The sequence below is a fragment of the Calonectris borealis genome, chromosome 6, assembly GCF_964195595.1.
Source record: "Calonectris borealis chromosome 6, bCalBor7.hap1.2, whole genome shotgun sequence".
Classification (NCBI taxonomy): Eukaryota; Metazoa; Chordata; class Aves; order Procellariiformes; family Procellariidae; genus Calonectris; species Calonectris borealis.
The window spans coordinates 6,231,801-6,253,056 of NC_134317.1; the positions used below are offsets into that span (position 1 = coordinate 6,231,801).

At 33.4% G+C, this 21,256-nt stretch overlaps 1 protein-coding gene across 1 annotated transcript in view; it reads left to right on the forward strand.

Annotated features, from left to right (window-relative positions):
* Nucleotides 1-21,256, forward strand: part of LRP1B (LDL receptor related protein 1B) — a 575,589-nt gene that overhangs the window by 380,988 nt on the left and 173,345 nt on the right. Inside the window, exons 34-40 of the mRNA XM_075152715.1 lie at nt 1,376-1,507; nt 8,531-8,665; nt 9,079-9,208; nt 14,019-14,145; nt 14,300-14,451; nt 14,742-14,866; nt 17,982-18,353. Of these exons, the coding sequence (XP_075008816.1) occupies nt 1,376-1,507; nt 8,531-8,665; nt 9,079-9,208; nt 14,019-14,145; nt 14,300-14,451; nt 14,742-14,866; nt 17,982-18,353 (1,173 nt within the window). The remainder of the gene's footprint in view (nt 1-1,375; nt 1,508-8,530; nt 8,666-9,078; nt 9,209-14,018; nt 14,146-14,299; nt 14,452-14,741; nt 14,867-17,981; nt 18,354-21,256) is intronic.

Below are 21,256 nucleotides of genomic sequence, written 5' to 3' on the forward strand. Positions count from 1 at the left end.
TCTGAGGAATATTTTTCAGCTTTTTTTTAAATATAGGCAGAAAAGCAGACCATTTGAGCCATTATTAATAGCAGTACATATTTGTTCAAGGTCTTTAAACTAAATAGGCTACAGTATCTGAAAGGTTGGTTATCTCATCTTATTGTATTGCCCTTAGTATAAAGTAAGGCCTGATTTTTTTTTTTTTTTTTTTTTTTTTTAATTTTAAATCTCTTGTCTATTTGAGCAGGAAAAAATCAAAGCATAGCTGACATCCAAAGTCTTACCTTTTGCCTGAATTTGAAGTGTATTCCTCCTTTATGTCTAGATATACTGCTTTCTAGATTATAACAGCTTTTTATGATTAAATTTTCCTTCAATTAAAAAGAGATCATGAGTCAAAAACATTTTTATTCTGTCTTGAATATTCGTGAAGAAAATCTGACAAGTACTATTCTGTACACATATACTTGTTTAGCATTGCTCTTTTCATTTGCTAGCTAGATTTATTCTTGCTTAGAAAAAAATTTTGTAATTCTCTACCTGAAACTATTTAGTCCACTTTCTTAGGGTCTCCTACTAGGTGGCTCTTTACAAAGAAAGAAATTTTCAAAGAACTGATATGACGAAAAAGGAACTTTTTTGTGTATGGTAGTTAAAATTCTTCAAGAATATCAGTTATGTATCGTCACACTGCATAATTTCGCTTCAACTTAGAAGTGTTCTGATAGATGAGCAGATTAGCGCAACAAAGTATTTGTTCTAATTTTGATTGTCAACAATTACGTGTGATTCATCTCATCTGGGAATGACTACATAACAAGATCCCTCCACAATACAATTTCTTTCTACTTAATAGGAATAGATGCATCTGGAGTGTGATTAATCTAACACAAACGTAGACATTTAAAATGCTTCAACTGCATTATTCACTAAAACTATGTATTTCTCTCTATTATCTAAAGGAAGCGTGCATGACTAAATGAGGTGGGATGAATCCCATGCCTCAAAAGACAATTTATAGTCGAGTCCTGCTTTCCACAAGTTCTTTAAAATTGTCTCTTGCTGAATATGTACAGAAAGTGTAGATGTGCACTGAAAATACTCTTAAATTTCTCATAATTCAAAAACATTTTCTTCTTAAGTTTTAATTTTTATTATGGCTAATTACTTAATTCTAAGGTGATGCATGAAAAGGACAGTGATTCCCTTCTCTTTATAAGACCGCATTTATCATTTAACTAGAAATACACCATAATAATTCATGGATGTTTTTTCAAAGAGATGGAGTTATCATTCTGGAAAACTATGGACAGTATTGGAAAAGTGTGTCTAGTGCTTGTTAATTGGGGAAGTCTCCAATTTGCTCTCATTGGCTATTTTATTTTTTCCATAGGTATTGAATCATTTCTTATGTATTCTGTTCATGAAGGAATTAGAGGAATTCCTCTTGATCCAAATGATAAAATGGATGCTTTAATGCCTATATCTGGAACTTCATTTGCTGTGGGCATAGACTTCCATGCAGGTAAATATTATGGATAGTGCATTGTATGTATGGTAAATATTGTATACTATTCTTATAAATGAAATAAAATCCCAGTTTTCAAACCTTCTAAATAATTACAACTCTATTTGAAGGAATTGGAAGTTGATTGTGTGTTACAGTGTTAACCTCTAGCTATTTACTATTTATAGTAAACAGAAAAACATGTATTATGTATATGTAGATTACACTAGCAACACTACCCGCTGTTTTTCAGTGAAGACATCACTGAGAACTTGAGTAGGAAACTGGTGGTTTTAGAGAAAGTGGTCATAAATCTGTAGGAAAGCAGGTTTCATTACTTCATTTTTCATAGAAAAAAGCTTGTTCCTGTCATGACATTTTTTCCACTGAATTTTCTTAGTCCTATGTATTGTACCTAGCAGGTGGTTTCGACAGCTGAATGGGATAGTTCTCTTTCTGTCCAGTAAAGCTCGGCCACTTCACTGCAGTGTACAAGCCAACTCCATATCTGTTTCTTCCTTTTAGAGGCGGATGCTCTTAACAGCCTGAAAAATAGGCATTTCTATCTGAAGTACACTACGTACCTTTCCACTGCAGTGTATAAATAGGAAACAGTTTTTAGTTTAGATAGCCTCACAAATTTCCTCTGAAATTAGGTTTCTGTTTTGCATGTATGTGAAAGAAGATGGAAAGAAATTAAGGATCAGATCCTGAAAAGTGGTTGGGTACATCTGCCACTGGTACTAAAAGGTGTCTGAATATCTTCAAATATTAGGGATTTAAGGTTTAGTTTACACACAGTAAGAAAACTGTGACCAAGTAGTGACCCGAAAACATCTTGTATCTCCATGTTTTTAACCCCCTAGCTCTTTGACCAGCCTTCTTTCTAAACAGATTTTCTCATGAGCTGTTTTTGTTACCCATTGAGTTTACAACCTAGCAGTTTAGAAATAAAATTTCAAGTTACCTGTTATGTATGTATGGACATTGCTTCCTGAAACATACAATTACTTTGTCATGCTCCGTTGTTTTTCATTTTGAAATAAATTCTGTGTGGGAATTCAGCATTGAGAGTTCCTAAGTTTTTGCTTAAGTATATGTTAATATATGCCTTCGTATTAAAACCAGACCTTTTTCTGCTTGTTCTATTTAACTACTTCATCACGCAAATATCACTAATCTTGTGGTATTTGATAACAGGTTAGGAGTTAAACTCATTAAAGTCTTCTCTTCTTTTGGCCTGCCTTCTTCACTGATGCTCTTGTACCTCTACTCTACCTAGTAAAATTCCAAGTTCACTTAACATTTTACAGTGCCTCATAATTGTATATTTTCCTTCAAATCAGTGACAGCTAACATTCAGAGCTTTCATTATGTCATTGGTATAGTTCAGTCACAGTCTACTGAGACATAAAAATCACTTAAAAGCCGATGCCTTTATACACATATCTTAGATGGGAAAGACTATGATACAGCTGATTTCATCTATTTCTGGAAAGATACACAATGATAGAGAAGCGGTAGCTATGCATGTTCTTGTCAGAGAGTACTAAGACGATGCAATTGGGTTTTCCAGTATACTGTATTACAGTATACTTACTTTAAAAAAATAGCATTTTTTAATTCAAGTCTTGCAAGCTTTGTAAATTTATGTTGTGTAATACAGAAATCTGAAATTTGACCTTTTCGTTCTAAAATACTGATACTAGGATTTTATTGGGGATTTTGCATCTTGTGTTTTCTTTGTGTTTTTTTTTTTTTTTTTAGCATAGTCTACTTATAGGATATGCTAGATCCTACTTTAGAGAGCTTTGTTTGGACTTCGCTAGTCAATATCAAATTAATACTTTGGAATAATGAGATGCATGTGCTAATTTTTAGCTTTTTGGAAAAATGAGATTTGAGGAAGGATGAAATTGAGTGAGGTTCGCCAACTTGCGTGATGATCAGTTACAGCACAGGGAACATGAATACGTCTGACGGTGACAAATGAATTGCTAAACGTGAATGTAAATCTTTTGTAGCAGTGAAATCACAAGGGGATACTGTGTCATAAAAAGTTACAGTACAGCTTTCAACTGCTTTTCAGCTTAAAAAGCAATTGTTTTTCTCATTTTGATACCTTACCTTGAATTTTGTGAATTCATTCCTAAAAGCTTTGTTCATCAAATGTGATTCAGAAGGCAAGTGGAGGTACTTTCAAATTTCATCTTGGTTTTTTTCACTTAGTGACTATTCTAATTCTTAATTGTGAAACATTCCCAAATTCTGATCTACTTTCAGTAATGTTTAGGTATGCAAAGTGGCTAAAATACATTAACATATGCTAGTAGTATAGCATATCATAGTTAAAAGACTTATGGCAATATTTTTTCCAGACATGAAAGGGTTAGAAGATAAATGCATCTTTTTTTCTCCGTATGTCTTGATACTTCTAAATTGTCATTAAAGAACTACAAGAGTTGTTTTGACCTTTGGACTCTTTCAGAGGTTCTTGGGGAGTGGGGTTGCCAGTATTATTTAAGACATAGATTATAAAACTGAGTGTGATCCTAGTAGCCTTTCATTTCTGTATTGTTAAAGATAATGGCATTGATTCTTCCCTGCTGCCAAAGACCTCTTCACGTTATGTCGGGCAAATGCCCATTGTTTTTTCCTCTTGACATTATTCCAGGAAGCTCACCATCCTTTTTACCTTATTATCTGGTTTGCATTTGTTGAAATCATTCTTTCACGTGGTGGGAGGTATTCTGTACTTAAGCTTGGTCTGGTTAGAGGAGAATCTGCATGGCAGAGAAATACGACTGTATTTGAGACATCAAGGGCATTCTAAGTATTGAAGAAATGAGAACATCATGTTTATTTGCAGAATGATGGTCTTCAAACTGATGGTTAGAACTATGCCTCCAAGAAGAGTGATCCTGTTCATCAGGAGACGCTATCTTAACTCCTACTGACTTAGAGGGCACAAACTAGTTGATGAGTAGTCGTATTTCCGTCTTTCTAAAGTACAACAATGCAGAGTGGTTATATGAATGTTTTCATTAGTGCCAAAAAGCCTCCATAAAGGTGGAGTAATAGTTAAAATTGTTTATAGTTTTGAAAGAATACAGTGTTATTGCTGAGCCCTTTTCAGTTCTACAGTAGTTCATCTCAGAAACAGCTTAAGATTTGCAAGATTTTGCCTATGTGAAAAGTGGAGTCTTCACAATCCCTCAGTTTTGCTGAACTTAGTGGGAGCTGGGAACCCAAAGGTGTTCTGTCACGTATTTTTCCCCACTTTTGTCCCCCTTTTACTCATGCTATCATTGTGCCTCCAGGCTTTTGTATCTGTGGTGTACGTACAGTTGTGTATAGGTGGGAGGAGAATAGATTTTACCCTCTTTGTTGAAATAAGCATTTTGAACATTTACGGACTAAGCTGACAAGGCCTGGCAAAAGGGGTAATATTCAGCAGATACTTTGTATAGTGAATTTTGAGTTACAGGATAATGCATTAAATGGAATTAATTTTCAGTGTTTGCTGATAAGCTGCCTGTGGACTGTAGGAGTCAATGTGAGGCAATGGTTACTAATGCTCACCGCTTAGCAGAATGGTGGAAGCTGCGTACAGTTGCAGACAGTTGTTTCCCATTTTGTGGCGACTGTCATTTCCAGGTAGTAATTCTCTTCTCTTCAGATTCCAAATAGAATAGAATAGATGCTGAAGGCTCCAGATTGAGTATAGGCCTTCTTTCCATCTGTCTGAAGCCAGAACTGACTTTAGGAACCAGATGCTGAAGGGAGTTTTCGTCTCAATCTCTGTTGTTTTTCAGAGTGATTGGGGAAAATAAAACAGGTTTGTGTGATTATAATATTAATAGTGCTACCTGACAAAGACAGCATTGACACACAGGTCTGTGAAAATGTCATCCGCTTTTATAAGTGAGCAGACTACAACAAAATAAAGGCCAATTGCTTAATCTGAATTCCTATTAGCTTGTTCTACATGGCATGGGTCTTCAGTGGTTGAGTCGTACTGAGAATGTTACATTTTATTGAGATACAGAGAACTTTGATTATTAGCAGAAAGGAACCCATAAAAATTGCTGTCTCCATAAAATGAGAGGGGTTTGTCATTTGGATCATACCATCTGTATCCAAGCACCAACTGAAACTCAGCAAATGTTGTAGCATTATCTGTATTTGAAACCTACAGGGTTCTTTGTTAGTTTAATGAAAATTTATTCCGTGGATATTTTCACACCGTAGAGCACAAGAGTATAGTTATTTTCTTTTCTTAAGCTGTCTTGAAGTACCTGAAAATCAAAAAATATTCTCCAATGTAATGTAGAGAACATAGTGACTGAAAAGTTTTGCATTGCTGTGAATAAATAACCTTTATCAGTACTTCAGAAAAAAATAGGTCTTTCTTTTTGTTGCCTTGGAGCATCTTTGAACAATTATATCAAAATGTCATAGTCAATGCATTTTACAACTATGTTTAATGAAGATTTAATTCAGGATACAAAATGTAGGCAAGTAAGGTATAGGACTGTAAAAGAATATGAGAATTTTAAGGAAATTATCTGTTAGCTGAGGTTTAATATCAGTGTATGGTTGGGTAATTATTGTCTTTGCATACTCAAGCTGTTAGCATTTACTTTTAAGGATACTTTCTAGAAGCAGTGAACTGCATGTGTTTTGTGAACTTCTTCCAACACAGCAAATATTACTTGAGTTTCCCTGATTAGTTCCAGTCCCAAAACTTTTTGTTTGTAGAACAGATTCATTCTGCTTAAAAATTCTGGTACTTTACAGGAACACTACCAGCTAAATAAAAATCCAATTTAATGGATGTTAAAATAGTATTCCCTGTAATATTTGTCTTGAAAATGTGCTTTCCTTTGTTATTGGGAAGTATGTTTATATCTCTGAAGTTACATCTGCACATCTCTGATTTTGTATGTCCTCACCATCCTATTTCGTACATGTACATAATAACCATTAGTTGCTTTCTACCTATTTTATGCTCAGGTCAGGTAAAGTCTATATTAAGGAAGAATGTTGGTCCTTAACAAAACAAAGCTGTGTCACAAAATGCTGTATTTTACAGAAAATAAATTAGTAATTTAGATAGACTTTTAATGGTTGTTGTGTGTAATGATATATTTTAGAGAGAAGTATGATTTTTTAAATTGGTTTCATCTCTTTAACATGTGATTATCTGGAAGCAAATCCCGGTAATTCGGTTGTTTCAATTTTTGGATTACTGAAAAATGCTATTTTAAGGAATAGTCATTTAAGTCTTTAATATGGGAAAACAGCACTACAAAGTCAGTTATACTGTATACGTTAAGATTTAGTCATGGAAGTGAAACTAGAGATCTCTGTATTCTTATAACTGAGTTTCTAAGCTGTTATGTGGATTGTTGCTCATGTGGCTGACTTAAATGGTCATAGTATGAATACAAAGTGGTTTATTTTTATGGAGACGAATTAAAGTGGAGTATGAAATACATAAATTTCACTTGTAGGATGTCTTATCCAGTTGGTAAACATAATAGATAGAAATTTTTTTTTTATTAATGATGTGCTTTCAGGTAAGACTTTGTAGTAATTCAGTATATCTCATATTCCACTGAAGGGTATTTGGTATACACCTGCACACAGTCATAGATCAGTATCTTATTGTTGCATATATGTGCAGCTAGTATTAAGATCTGTGTAATTTTCATACTCATTAGAAATAAGTAGCAAAATACATAGCTCCAGTATGTGATAATCAAACTATATGTTTGGGATACTTGAAGTCAGAATTTGTCATTTGTTTTATCGCATGCCATTTTTTCCAAATATAATTTGCCAAAATGAGAGGTGGTGTGACTAGAGTTCTTGAGCATACCAAACTGTTTTGGTCTTGGAATTGACTTTTATCTCTGTAAATTTATTATATATTTGTATATAGAAATATGTTATATAAAATATATATATAAAATATATATATGCACAAACACTTTTATGGAATTTAAAGCAGATATATAAAGTATGAAAAAATAAAGAAGGAAAAAATATTATTTAATCTCTGAGCAATGTATTTTCCAGAGAAAATAGCTCACTCAGGAAGTCCCCAACTGACGACTTTGAAACCAGAATGTGGGTTGCAGCGTGGCTGTGTTGTTAACTCAGAGCTCTGTCAATGGAAATACAGAGAATTCTGCTTGAGGGGCGTCATAATTTTGTTTGCCCCATCTCTTTATCATGGGTACTTTGTGGCAACGGAGGGGAGCGCATGTCTGTGCTTTGGCCACTCCAAATTCTGAGCCTAGCTGATGAGTTTAAATGGTCAGTGAAAATAGGTTTGTACTCTACATAGTGGTCCCTCTCTTCCACTCTATGCAGCCAACTGCAGCAGAATGGCAGGGGAGACAGCTGAAATGCTTTAAAACACCAGAAGAGACTCTTAGTAAAAGCTCGCCAGGACATTTAAAATAAAAGATGAACTGTGGATAGAGTTAATTTTTTATTCTTTTACCAGTATATCACTCTCAAATGTCACGCTTTTTTTTTTACTAGTTAGATTTTTTTATACTGCCAAAATTCAATCATACAGATTGAAAAGACTGTATAGGCAGTTTTACACTGTAGTTTTTCAGACCTCTAGATATTTTGGGATGGTGATTAATAAACAAAATAACATGTTTTCAAACAGGTATCCATTAGGGGGAAAAAAACAACAAAACAAAGCAAGACAACATATTTATTGTCTGATTTTTGACAGGGTTGGTGGCTTCCATCTGTTGTCATGGCCCTATTGTGTTATATGGGCAGTACTAAACAACCAGTTGAAAACCTAGTATTCTGGTTTAATTATTTTAAAAAAAAAAAAAAAAAAGGAAAAAGGAATTAAAGATGATAAAGATGATAGTGTTGAATACCATTCTTCTGTTTACTCTGAGACATAATAATAAACTTATAATTGGCATTTTTACAGTTACTGATGTAGATACTTGGACTGAAGGAACTGACTTAATCCAAGAATCCTTGCCATGTATTTTATAGGAAATGATACAATCTATTGGACAGACATGGGTTTCAACAAAATTAGTAGATCTAAACGAGACCAAACATGGAAAGAAGACATTGTTACAAATGGTTTGGGAAGAGTTGAAGGCATTGCAGTGGACTGGATTGCAGGTAGGTCTTAACCTGCTTCAGGAATTGTCATGATTTCTGACAGTACGCTCTTGCATCTTCAGCTTAAGAATAAATTATGTGGTTTGACTTCAGCTCTAATTTCTAATATTCCAAACGTCTAGATATTTTTCTCTGAAGATATCACTACTGTTTTTTTCAGTTTTACTACAGACAGAAAAATTATTTAAGTATCTTGGATACTGTTTCTTAGGTGGACAGTCTCAATGGGACAACCATGAATATAAGTTTATACTTTAAAACGGAAGACTGAATAGTGCTAGAAATTACAAATATAAGATACATATAAGTTAAAAGACAGCAGTTAGTTTCTGGTCCAAACTTATGCACTTAAGATTTAAAGATTTTTCAAGTAGTCTTTTCTTTTTCCAGTAACTTCAAGGTATTTTTCCTAGGTAACATATATTGGACGGATCATGGCTTCAACTTAATTGAAGTTGCCAGGCTCAACGGCTCATTCCGATATGTAATTATATCCCAGGGTTTGGACCAGCCAAGATCTATTGCGGTACACCCAGAAAAAGGGTAACATGACCATGGCTACTTGCATTTCTTTTAAAGTTTGCATGCTAGCATGAAGCTCTTACATAAGTAAATCAAGGCCTTTGTTCTAACAGATAAGCATTTAATAAAACCCAAAAGGATTATATTGGAAACTATTGTACTGTAACTAAGCACAGGTGGAAGGAAGTGTTATTCTTATCATGCGCTGATTTTTTTCATTGGTCTCTGTATACATGACATACTGTACTTTGCAAAACAGTTTTCATTTTCGAAGACAATCATTTCAACTGAAGTTTAGACATTGCTTGGAACCATGCTTAAATCTGTTCTTAAGTTTCCAGCAAATCCGAGGAAGTCACATTAGCTAATGAAGACCTTGATGTCATGATGAAATCGTAGAACAGTGTAATCCTTGGTAGTTATAAATTCTGGTATCATGTAACATCCCACTACAACAACCAAGGAGATTCCCCAGGGTAGCTGAAAGTAATGTGAGATGAAGCATGAAGATGTGGGTAGAGAGTAAGGATTGTCAAAAATGACATATGAATTCATCCAACTGTTGAGAGTAGGGACTACACTGCAACATTAACAGAAATAGAGAACTTCCTGTCACCTTCCAGGTGCAAAATTATTGTTAGTAGAGCTACAAGTAAAACGGAAGCAGTAAATTCTGCAAAGAATTCCCATCTTTTTTTCATGGGAATATGAAAGGTACTTTCTGAGGAAAAGGCATATAAGCAAGATTCAGTGGATTTAACTGGTACACTTACTCTGCTAAAACGGAAACTCTAAGTGATGTGTATCCAAAATCTTAAAGAAGTATTTGAGCAACTACCTGCCCCCAAAACCAGAGATGACACTGTGTAGCTCATTTTCCAAGATTCAATCAAATCAGTATCTCACTATTTTCAGGAAAGCACTTTCTATACTCAAAGGAATTTGCAGCCATAGTAATGAAGAATCCTGACTTTTCAGTAAGGCCAGATTGATACCAGTGATGCAAAATGCCATTTGGATCTTTGCCATGATTTCCTTTATGAGAATTTAGACATAGTGATCTGTGTATTTTGCAGACTAGAGCATTGCAACTGAACGTATTTAAGAATTAAGATGATAGCAATAACAGGTTTTATTTTCTGCATAATGTAATAGCTTTTGCCACAAATCATTACAGCCGTGTTCATATAGCACCACTGGTTGCTTGGCAGTATCTGCTAACAGTTTAGGATTAATGCTGTTCTTCAGAGTAGGGTCTGGCTGAATTAATTATTGTATTTTTGTCCTTAATGTAGCAGAATAGCTGAGCTCTTCTGTTAGAAAAAATTAAAAAAAAAAACAAACCACAACTTTTGAAGGTAAGTACACAGAAGCCTGATAAAATTCTTCTGACCAGAAGGATAGACCAAACTTCTTCAAAACAATAGTTAATTTACAGTGTAATTTTCCTCAACATGCATATAATATATTTGCTGTACACTTACATAGTTTTTCACTCCTTCCTTACATTAAAGGAAAGGAAAAGCCCCCATGAAATCTATGATGACTAAGTGCAGCAGATGTAGTTCTTCTGGATAATCCTTAGATATTAAAATAATATGAATTATATAAATAAAATCTATCTGCTATTGATAGAAAAGTTGCTTTTTTACTAAAGTATGGATTTTTTCTATTTTAATGACAATATTTTCACATGATGCTTTCTGACTCAACAGTTCATGGTTTTATTTTACCAAAATAATAAGTGTGCACATAAGCACATGAAATAATAGCCAACAATATTAACAAGGTTCTTTGGAAAGAAACAGTTCCTGCTTTTAAGTTAATGGATATTTGGAGGTGCCACTGAACCATCTTCTTAAGTCTTAAAATAGAATAGTCTAATGCCACCAAAAAGCAGATATCAATAAAATGTTGTTAAAATATAATTTGGAGGAGTTCAAATTATTGCACTTAAAACAAAAACAAAGAAGAGAAATGCTAAATGTAGAAATTAATTCAGTTGTGAAACATTTCTTAGATGTTTTGTCTTGTTGAGTTTTATAGTTAGTTTTTGGATGTGTTTAGAATGCTTAAGAAAACATAGGAGGATGAGAGGACCACAGATTAGTAATTGTTGTACATGTCTGGTAGAACAGTGTACCTTCTGTGAAAGTAGGTAAGCTTCATCTCTTTTTTTAATACTGTGCCACAAAATGATATCTTGAGATGTCTCCAATCAAAGTTTCTTCATGAGAAGGACAGCAATGTTTTGCTAGTGAAGTACGGGTATACCTTTCGGCGGGAAGATAAAGGCCTTTTTACCCTCTGCGTTATTGTCACCTCTCTTTCCCTTTACGAGGCAAAATTTTCAAAGGTATTCTTCCCTCCCCTTGCCCTAACTTCACATTCTTCATTTCTCTTGGAGCTTGAGTTGACAGCTATAAGAATGGAGAGGAAAATAGCAGTTATTAGATCTCATTGAATCTGCCAGTTATGCCAAGATATGAAGCAGCCAGCATTCAGCTGGTTGGTAACATTGTTGTTACTAAGGAAAAATTTAAGAATGTGTAGTCGTACAAAGGAGTGTCTTGTGTCATCAGGTATACACTTGTTCATATAACATACACTTGGCTGACTTTTTTTTTCCCCCCAATTAAATAATAATTTTCTGATCAAGCTCAAAATTGTGATTGAAATATGGAGTAAAGCTAATACTGAAATAATTCTTAGACTTAGAAGATACTCCTTCAAAAACATTGCGGGAATTTCATTTGTGTTTAGGGTTTGGGGTAGGGTGAGTTTAAACTCTCATTTCATTTTTTCCAAAGAAGTTTTTTTGAAAGTTGATTGTAGCCCACATCAAATTTCCGCCACTTGCTTTTCCATGTCAGCTACGTAAATTATATATGGGATAGTTCCGAAATAAGTTGAGTAGTAGTTATTCTGGCATTGCAGTATATACACCAAGGGTGTTGGTAGCATATTGCTACCTACAAAGGTCCAGGAAACAAGTATTTTAGATGGTATTTCCCATACCTTTTGGGAAGATATGGGAAGATCAAGTTTTTCTATACTAGTTAATAGTTTATGTAAGTTTATATATCAATATATTTATAATCATTAATGCTCTAAGAGAGTGTTAAGTAACTTGCCTTACATTTTTGGCAGCTATTCAGTATTTTCTTTGGAGGATTCTAGATTCATTTAACATGCTAATTATGGTTGGTTTGTTTGTGTTTTTTTTTTTTCTCAGAGTAACTAGTCTAAGTAAAGAGCATGGAATGTTTAATTCAAGCATACTGAATGTCTGCTTTTCTATAGTCAACATTTAGTTGGTGTCTTGTGTTAAGAACGTACTTCTGCCTAGATGCCTGAAAGCAAGTTCAGTTCCATTTAGAGGTGCTGTTAGTAATCTGGTTAAAGTTGTATTAAACTTAAGCAGTGATTGCTGATATCTAGCTGGTTAATACTGTCTATTTTAATGTTTCTAAAACATATTTTAAATTTAGCTAATGAAGCAGTTCAATTTCCTAATGCAGTGTAAGTTTATAGTTAGTATTCATATTGCTGTTTGTTATGTAAAGAAGTATGAGAACAAATTTGTTTTTATTATAGCCAGAAAGCCCTATAATTAGAGCCAAAGTAAGGTGGGCATTGTTTCAGAAGCTAAATTTGATGACCTAATTATAGGATCCATATTTGTTCTCCCCTGCCCCATTTTTTATCCCTCTTTATTTCATGTATCTGCAGTCATCCAATAAACATTTAACAACAGATTGGTATAATGATATCACCAGACTCAGGGGTAGAACTGGTTAGTAATGCACAGAAGACTTCTGTAATCTTTAAAAATAGACTAATGCATACATTCCACACAGAGAAAAACAATGGAGAATGGTTTTGTTTGTTCTGTTCTTTTTGTGTACAGCATATTGCTAAACAATGTTTTAGTGAATATTTGCTATGAAAATGCTTCTCTTCAGGCGATTAGCAATATGCTAGACCTCAATTATGTTATCTTAGAAAGAGATTTCTTGCTTAGAATATATATATTGTTGTGTGTGTGTTTATAATATATTTTAACACAAATATATATATACACATATATATTTGTAGACACACAGACATTTACTTAAAGCTATTCCGTAGGTTACTGTTCAATAAAGGAAGTGCTCTGTGTAGATTAACTGGCCTCATTTTGCTATACCTAAAACAACAGATTGAGAAGTAGGAGGTCAAGGCAGAAGTTTGACCTAGCATCTTATCCCAAAATAGTGATGTTACTGGGCCAGTAAGAACACAGTAATATAAAATTAGATAAGTAAGATGCAGATTCTTCCCATGAGCATTAGGGAGAATACGAAAAATATTTTCTTCCCAAATAAAATCCCTTTGCTCTACCATTTCCCACAGTACTCCTCACTGCTTCATATTTAACACATTTTTAAGTTAGACATACATCTTTTGTATTATCACAACATTTGTTAGCAATTAGATGTGAGAGCTTCTGTTGCAGTAATTTTTTTTTTTTTAATTTGCTTTTATTTTTCCAAGCACAAAGCTGAATTCCTTATGAAATAAAATTGCGTATTGACTGGTCAAATACAGTTTTAAGAATTACTTCATATATATCATTTGCAAAAAATCTCTCAACAAAGTGATCTATGAACCAAGTATTATGATACATTTAATCTCTTAAGATTACTTAGAGACATGAGTCTTACCATGTTTTTTAAATACCTATTTAATGGGAATGGTGCATTTTGTTTGCAATTGAAGTACAGTGTTACATATTTTCAATTCTTATTTTGATGTAAAATTTTAATTGGTAATTTCTACAATGTTCTAGGTATTTATTTTGGACAGAGTGGGGACAGACTCCTTGCATAGGCAAGGCACACTTAGATGGGTCTGAGAAGGTCGTGCTTGTGAGCCTGGGGATTGCGTGGCCTAATGGGATTTCCATCGACTATGAGGTTAGTTCCTCTGTCTTCCAGTATATGTTAAAATGTACAATATTTGGTATGTTTCATTAAAGCCAACTGGTCTTCCACTTTGATGTAATCGTAAGAACTCTTAATTAAATACTTGGACAAGATTGTTGATGTTTCCTTTAAAATTAATCTTTAGGAAAATAAATTATATTGGTGTGATGCTCGTACCGACAAGATAGAAAGAATTGACCTTGAGAGTGGAGGGAATCGGGAGATTGTGCTGTCAGGGAGCAATGTGGATATGTTTTCAGTCGCGGTGTTTGGAGCTTACATCTACTGGTCTGACAGGTAATTTATTTTTCATAAGTATTTGAGTCTCAAAATGTTATTTCAGTGCCAGGTGCTTCACCTTTGTAGGATTAGCCATTCCTTAGCAAGGTCACAGAATGGATCACAGAAAGCTATGCAATTTCCAAAGAAAGGACATTTCTGATGCTGAAAGCTAAAGCATATCAGTGTCATAGATGAGAAAGGTCTCTTCACCTTCTGTTAGGTGAACTCTCCACTGCCCTTCAGTCATTTGTTTGGTGTGAATGAGTTGAGGATTGTTGATGAGACATCTTCAACTTTTTTGGCAGAGCACATGCAAATGGCTCTATTAGAAGAGGCCACAAGAATGAGGCCACGGATGCTGTGACCATGAGGACTGGCCTTGGAATAAACCTGAAGGAAGTGAAAGTCTTTAATAGAGCACGAGAGAAAGGTTGGCTGTTCTTAAGGATGCTATTAATTGTTTTAATATCACCTGCTACTTTTTATGTATATTAAAGCATACGAAAAGTTAAGTAATCAGTGATTTTATCTCCACTTTTTACTCTTGAAGTATTTTTTTAAGCTAAAATTAATGTACTAAAGAAAACATACAGTATAAATTCTACTAAAATTCTTCTGAATGTTTTAAGGAGAAAATCTAAAACCAAAACACTTCCTGTCATTCCAGGTTTGGTTGGTTTTGGTTGTTTTGGTTTGGTTTGGTTTTTAAAAAGCAAAAAAACAGTCTTAGGAATGAGAGGGATTTGAACTGTGCTTTCAAGAGCAGTAATCTCAGGCAGACTCAGATTTCTGTTGGAAAGCAAACTAGAATTTTTTTTCACAGCTAGAAATTCCCAGCCTCTGTGTCTCAAATATTTATTTCCTGAAATTACTTGGGTTTGAGTCCTATTTTTTTTCTGTGGGAAGAGACCTTGTAAATAATCAGATTTCATTTATATTAAATTTGTTTAGCAAATTCAGGAGACAAAAGTTATCATATACTCTTGGTGATTTATCGTATTGATGGTTAAATTTTGTTATCCACTACCTGACTAAGAATAATCTTGCTTTTAGCTATCTTTTTCCTCCTAAAATTCTGGTTTTGAAGAGACCTTGAAAAACTTGTTTCAGTGAGCAAAGGTGGTTACAAGTCTACAAAAAATGATGATGATTTCCTCAGAACAAAGTGCTACCAGAAAATCCAGACAAAATTTTCTACAAATGTATTCAAAAAGAGAGGAAAAAAAATGTGACTGTAATGCAAGATAAACATTTTAATACAAATATATCTCTGGTGTTGGTAGCTCTCAAAAGTTGCTTTAATCACAGCATTACATACCCGAAGATCCTGTTGCTTTTATATACAACTTTCCTAAATTAACTGCATTAAATATGACATGTAAAATAAATCTGCATTTTGAAAGAAAGCATATTTAACAATCAAGAAGAAAAACTGTCTTTTCATTTTTTTTTCCAAGGGAATTTTAAATAGTTTTGAAAAAAATTATTTTGCAAACATATGCATATTAATTTTACTAAGAATTTCTGCATGTAATTTCAGAGTACTGTGGGCATCGTATTTTGTGGATAAAAATAAAATCCACACAAAAACTTATTGTTTCTTTTAACTAGGCTAGAAATAGTTAATGTCTGCTTGCTTGGAAGGGCTGCTTTATATTATAGTCTTAGGAAAATAGAACAATTGGATAAAAAAATGCTTCTTTACATGTAATGATTTTTATTGATAGCTTTAAAGACTTGATCGCATTAGGAATAAGAGAAACAGTTACTGAGGCTAAAAATCTTTTGATGCTAGTTTGAAAAACATAACTGGATGATTTTTTAATACGTTTTTCAAATTTTACTAGGGTACAAATGGTTAATGTCTTTGGGAGGGGCTGTCAGTGAGCCAGGAGGACAAAAGGGAAAAAACAGGTGAAAAATGTTTTTGGAATGTTTTTCTATATCACACTATTATATATATTTTTTAAGTTCATTGAACTAGAAGTAGTTAATGCTATTTAAAAAAAAATGTAATTAGCTAGTTTCCTGACCTTCTATTATTCAAACAAACAAACAAACCACCCCAAACAAAACCAAAGAGAACCCCAAACAAAAAAACAACAACCTGTGCTGATTGTGATTAATGCTTTTTTTTCAAACACCTGTTTTACCCTTTCTGATGAGCCAGTCCTGCAGTGCTATTTGCAAACGGATTCCTATCCTTCAGTGCTATTTTAAATGTGTGCAAAGACATGCCCTAACGACACTGATTTCAGAATTGGCCATTTTAAAAGATATTTACAGCTGGTGAACTGTGGAAGCATTGAAGTTTCAAAGAGAGATTTTAGAAGCTTGGGGATCTTTTTCCTATAACTTCCTTTCTCTTCTCAACCTCTCATCCTTCCAAACAGATATTAACTTTTCTAGCCTAATAAAACTTTAAAAGAATCTTTAAAACAAACCAAATATAAAAATGTATATAGCTAAATCTCTAAATGTTTTTACGTAACTATAGAGAAATATGTCTCATGTAACTTTGCCTGAGAACACAAAATTCAACATTTCTAATTTGAAGAGCAAGTTAACTCTCATCTCCCATTATTTTTTCTTAAAAGTATCTTCAGCTTGAAATGTAGCAGTTAGAAAGTACAATCAACAGTACTTTTAGACACTACGCATTCCCCAACAATTATTATGGTTTTCTACCAGAAAACAGTCTATTTAAAATGTTTTCTTCTCCTCCTCTGTGTGGAAAACTTACAGAAATGGGAAAATGACTATATTGAAAGAGTGGAGTTGTTACATGGGAAGTGCTGTCAGAAACAGAAACTAAATTATCTAAACTAAATGTAATAGTGATTCATACATAGTCCAAAAAAGACAAAGGAAAATAGCTCCTAATTATTGACAATTACTGTAATTTTAAATATTGCTTGCAACAAGTATAGTTTAAGTCATTGAAGTTACTAATTTTTACAATGATTTCTTAATGGTATGCATTTGTCAGGGAGTAAGTTTTTAAAGTCAGGTTTTAAGGGAAATTAGAACAAAATGTTAAGAAATATCTTTATTAAAAACAGGGAACTGCATTGACACAGTTTTGTACGTGTCAATATTATGTTTTCATTTTGATAGAAATTGTCTAAAAACAGTACTGTATTCTGGTGGTATCTAAATTTGACTTTTTGCCAGTAACAGGTGTTTTAAAAAAAAAAAAAAAATCTTTCAAAGCACTTGAAACAGTCTCTAAGTCTTCAGCTGATTATGGAGGAATAACCCATTTTATAATTTTCTATTAATAAAATATATACTCTTGTGAATTGGAGAGGACATTAATTATATTTGCTTATTAATTGTATTCTTTAAAGTTGTCTTTAGGTTGTGGTTAAAGTTACATTCTTTACTGTTTTGGCCTTTGTTTTACTTGTGAATATTGTAGAAACAGTTTTAAGAGAAGAGTTCTTAAAATACATAAAACTACGTTTTGATTTAAGTTAGCTAAGTGTAGTATTATAAAAGATAGTTTTTTGTTTTTGTGGGGTTGTTGGTTTTTTTTTTTACAGGTACTAATATTTGTGCCAAGAATAATGGTGGATGTCATCAACTTTGCCTTTATTGGGGAAATGCACAGAGAACATGTGCTTGTGCACATGGCTATCTTGCAGAAGATGGAATTACTTGCCTGAGACATGAAGGTTACCTGTTGTACTCAGGAAGGACAATATTAAAAAGTATACATCTTTCAGATGAAACCAACTTAAATTCACCAGTAAGGCCATATGAAAATCCAGAGTACTTCAAAAATGTGATAGCTCTTGCTTTTGACTATAGTCTGAAAGGAAGAGGTACAAATCGCATATTCTTCAGCGACGCACACTTTGGAAATATACAAGTTATTAATGACAACTGGGCTGGCAGAAAAGTGCTAATTGAAAGTAAGTAAAAAATTTATTTCCCAAAATACATATTTTATTTCAATAAACTTTATTAAGTGAAAAGTTGATAATCACTGGACTTTACAGAGTAAAAAATGTCGATAAAGTTTTACCATACTTAAGTATATAACACAATTATTGTAATTTATGCCTATAAGATACATTTAAATATTATCTTTACAATTACAACTTCAAAATAATTTATTTTATAACAATCTTACAATGCATGAAGCATATTACTAGAAAACAGAAGTGATAATGACAGTGCTTAATTCGTATTGCTGTGATTTTAAGGAGCTTTACTGTTAAAACAAAACCTCATTGTGCAATGCCTGGAAATGAAAGAAGTCCCCTTACACCATGAACCTATTGGTTGTTTATTTTTCTAGTTAGTGGGGGTGAAGTACTGTAAGATACCTCTGCTGACATAACCATTCCTCGGTACAAAATACTAGGACCCTGGTCAGTGTGTCCAGTTGACTCACCCTTCTTGTAGTGAGCCCAAGAAAAGTGACTTGTCCTCGGTGATAATCAGAGGCAAATTCTAACCTACGAAATTGTCCATTTGTAGTAGAGGCTTACTCAGTAGCTTTGCATGTTTACTATGCCTTCATTCGCCACATTAGTAGGAGGAGTTGTATGAAACTTGACATTTTTTTAGCCTCTGAATAACTGAAGCCTGACACTGCTATCAAGGAATTGACGCCAATATCATCACCAAAGTCTTCATGATAAGACACAAAACATATTTTGCAGCTGAGGCCTCAGTAAAATCTTCTGAGGATCTGGCACTGAAATCTTTATCAACAAAGCCTAACATAACTTTAATACAAGGTGTACGTAAAAAGTTATCATGGTTTGTCATGGTAAAATTAGAATTCAAGGCAAATCTGAATGCAGATGTGTAAGAAATATATCCTTAATGCTAAACATCCAAAAATCTGTGCTACAAAAATCTAAATTCTAAAAACGACTTCTGTCTTTCATTTCTGTTCCAATCTAATTGCTCTAAAATATGCAATAAACCTCATTCATCTGTAGTCAGTTGTCAGATGCATATATTTACTGTTTCTTCTCTTCCGTGTCATTTTTGAGTACTATCTGGTTTTTTTGGAGGCTGCAGTTCATTTTGGTAACTGTTTTCCAAAATGTCTGAAGTGTTGTATAGTTTTTGCTCCTTATGTTGTGGATAATTCTCATCTGAATGTCGTACATTGTGTTGCCTATGGCATTGCTACATTTAGCTATTTGTTTGGGTCAAACAGTTTAATAACAAGACCAAAGAAAGTGATTAGGAAAAATGGAAGTACATTTGATGTGGAACTTATTTCCCTTTGCTGTTGGATATTAATGGAAATATTTTTAGAAAAGGAAGAAGTTAAACATTTGCAAACTGACAAAATATTATTCTACAACTGACATTGGATAATTATATCATGTCCCTCTGCACTGTGGTTCTGGGAAGGTATTCGTGGTCATGAAAACTGTTGACACTAATGAATGGAAAAGCATTTTTCAAATATAATACAAGGCCTTTTTTTACTTTGAGTTTTTATGTGTGCATATTTTAGAGGAATTACTAGTATCTGTATTACGATACGGTAAAGAGAAACTAAGCAATGTTGTCAGGATGTTCTCATTACTCCCAGGAAAACATTAAAACCTAGGGATTCAGAGCTGATGTTAGCCATACAAGAGACACAAACAGCTCACCGAAATGTGCAGTGGTGACATACAAACACTATTTTAACTAAGCCACTGGAAATTTTGGCATTTAAAACAGACAAAGAGGAGAAAGAAATACTGGTGAAGCACCAATGCAGATACAAATTGGTTTTTTAAAAGAACAATAAAGTATTCCTCATTACTTTATAATAGGTTGTTGTACAAGAGCTAAAGACATTCCATAAAGCATAGTTGAGAATTATACTTTTAAGAAATTGTTAGGAAGTGTTTCTACTTGTAATCTTAATATGCCCGATTTCATTTTTCATTAGCAGAGTCAGCACTCTGAATAATTGAATGTGAGATGAAATTTTCTATCCTTGCAAAAAATTTACTGTATATGCTTGGGATGTGTTTGTGAACAATGGTGTTTGTTTTCTATAAATGCTTCACTTGTTTTTTTCATTGTAAATGAGAAGGGATATCACATTCCGGTATATGTTAGTTTATTGTTCTCCTTCATGTGTTTTAAACCCCTTTTCTTTATGTTGAGTCATTCAATTTAAACTGATATTTTTGTACTACATATCCTTCCTTTCCACAGTCTGCCCATGATTTTCTGTCACTGTAAACAGGAAACAGTTCATGAGGCTGCTTTATATATTAGAAGTATTTGATCAACAGTGATACCTATAAAAGAAAAAGCAGTGGTAAGACCGGTTGACACCAGTGATTCCATTCACTGGAAGATGTAAAATTCTAATTTTTTTTTATTTCCACATTAACTATATGTGATTACACAGAAATTATTAAATGGAATCCAGCTGAGAGATTTTAGTTAAAATGTTTCATTTCAGGATTAAAAAAAAAAATCTTTGACATTCATTTTGCTATCTTTTTCCTCCAAAATTATTAGTACGCATGTGTAGCAAGTTTTACTTTATTAGGAAGAGATTCAAAACCACATTGGAAATATCTAGTGTGGTTCTAACAATTCTGCAACCCCTTTCTACACCATTAAGTTGAAGTCTACAAATCATGCAAACCTTTACTCAGTATTTGACTCAAATAGTGAAAATAGAGTACCCTATATACAAGATACTATTGTCCCAGATTTTTAATTCATTGAATGTAGATCTGCTCATAAAGAATCCATTAGCTGATGGATTTCTACCTCACTGAAATCAGATATGCCACTCAAATTAACACATTATTGAACTTTTCTGCACACTAAAAAT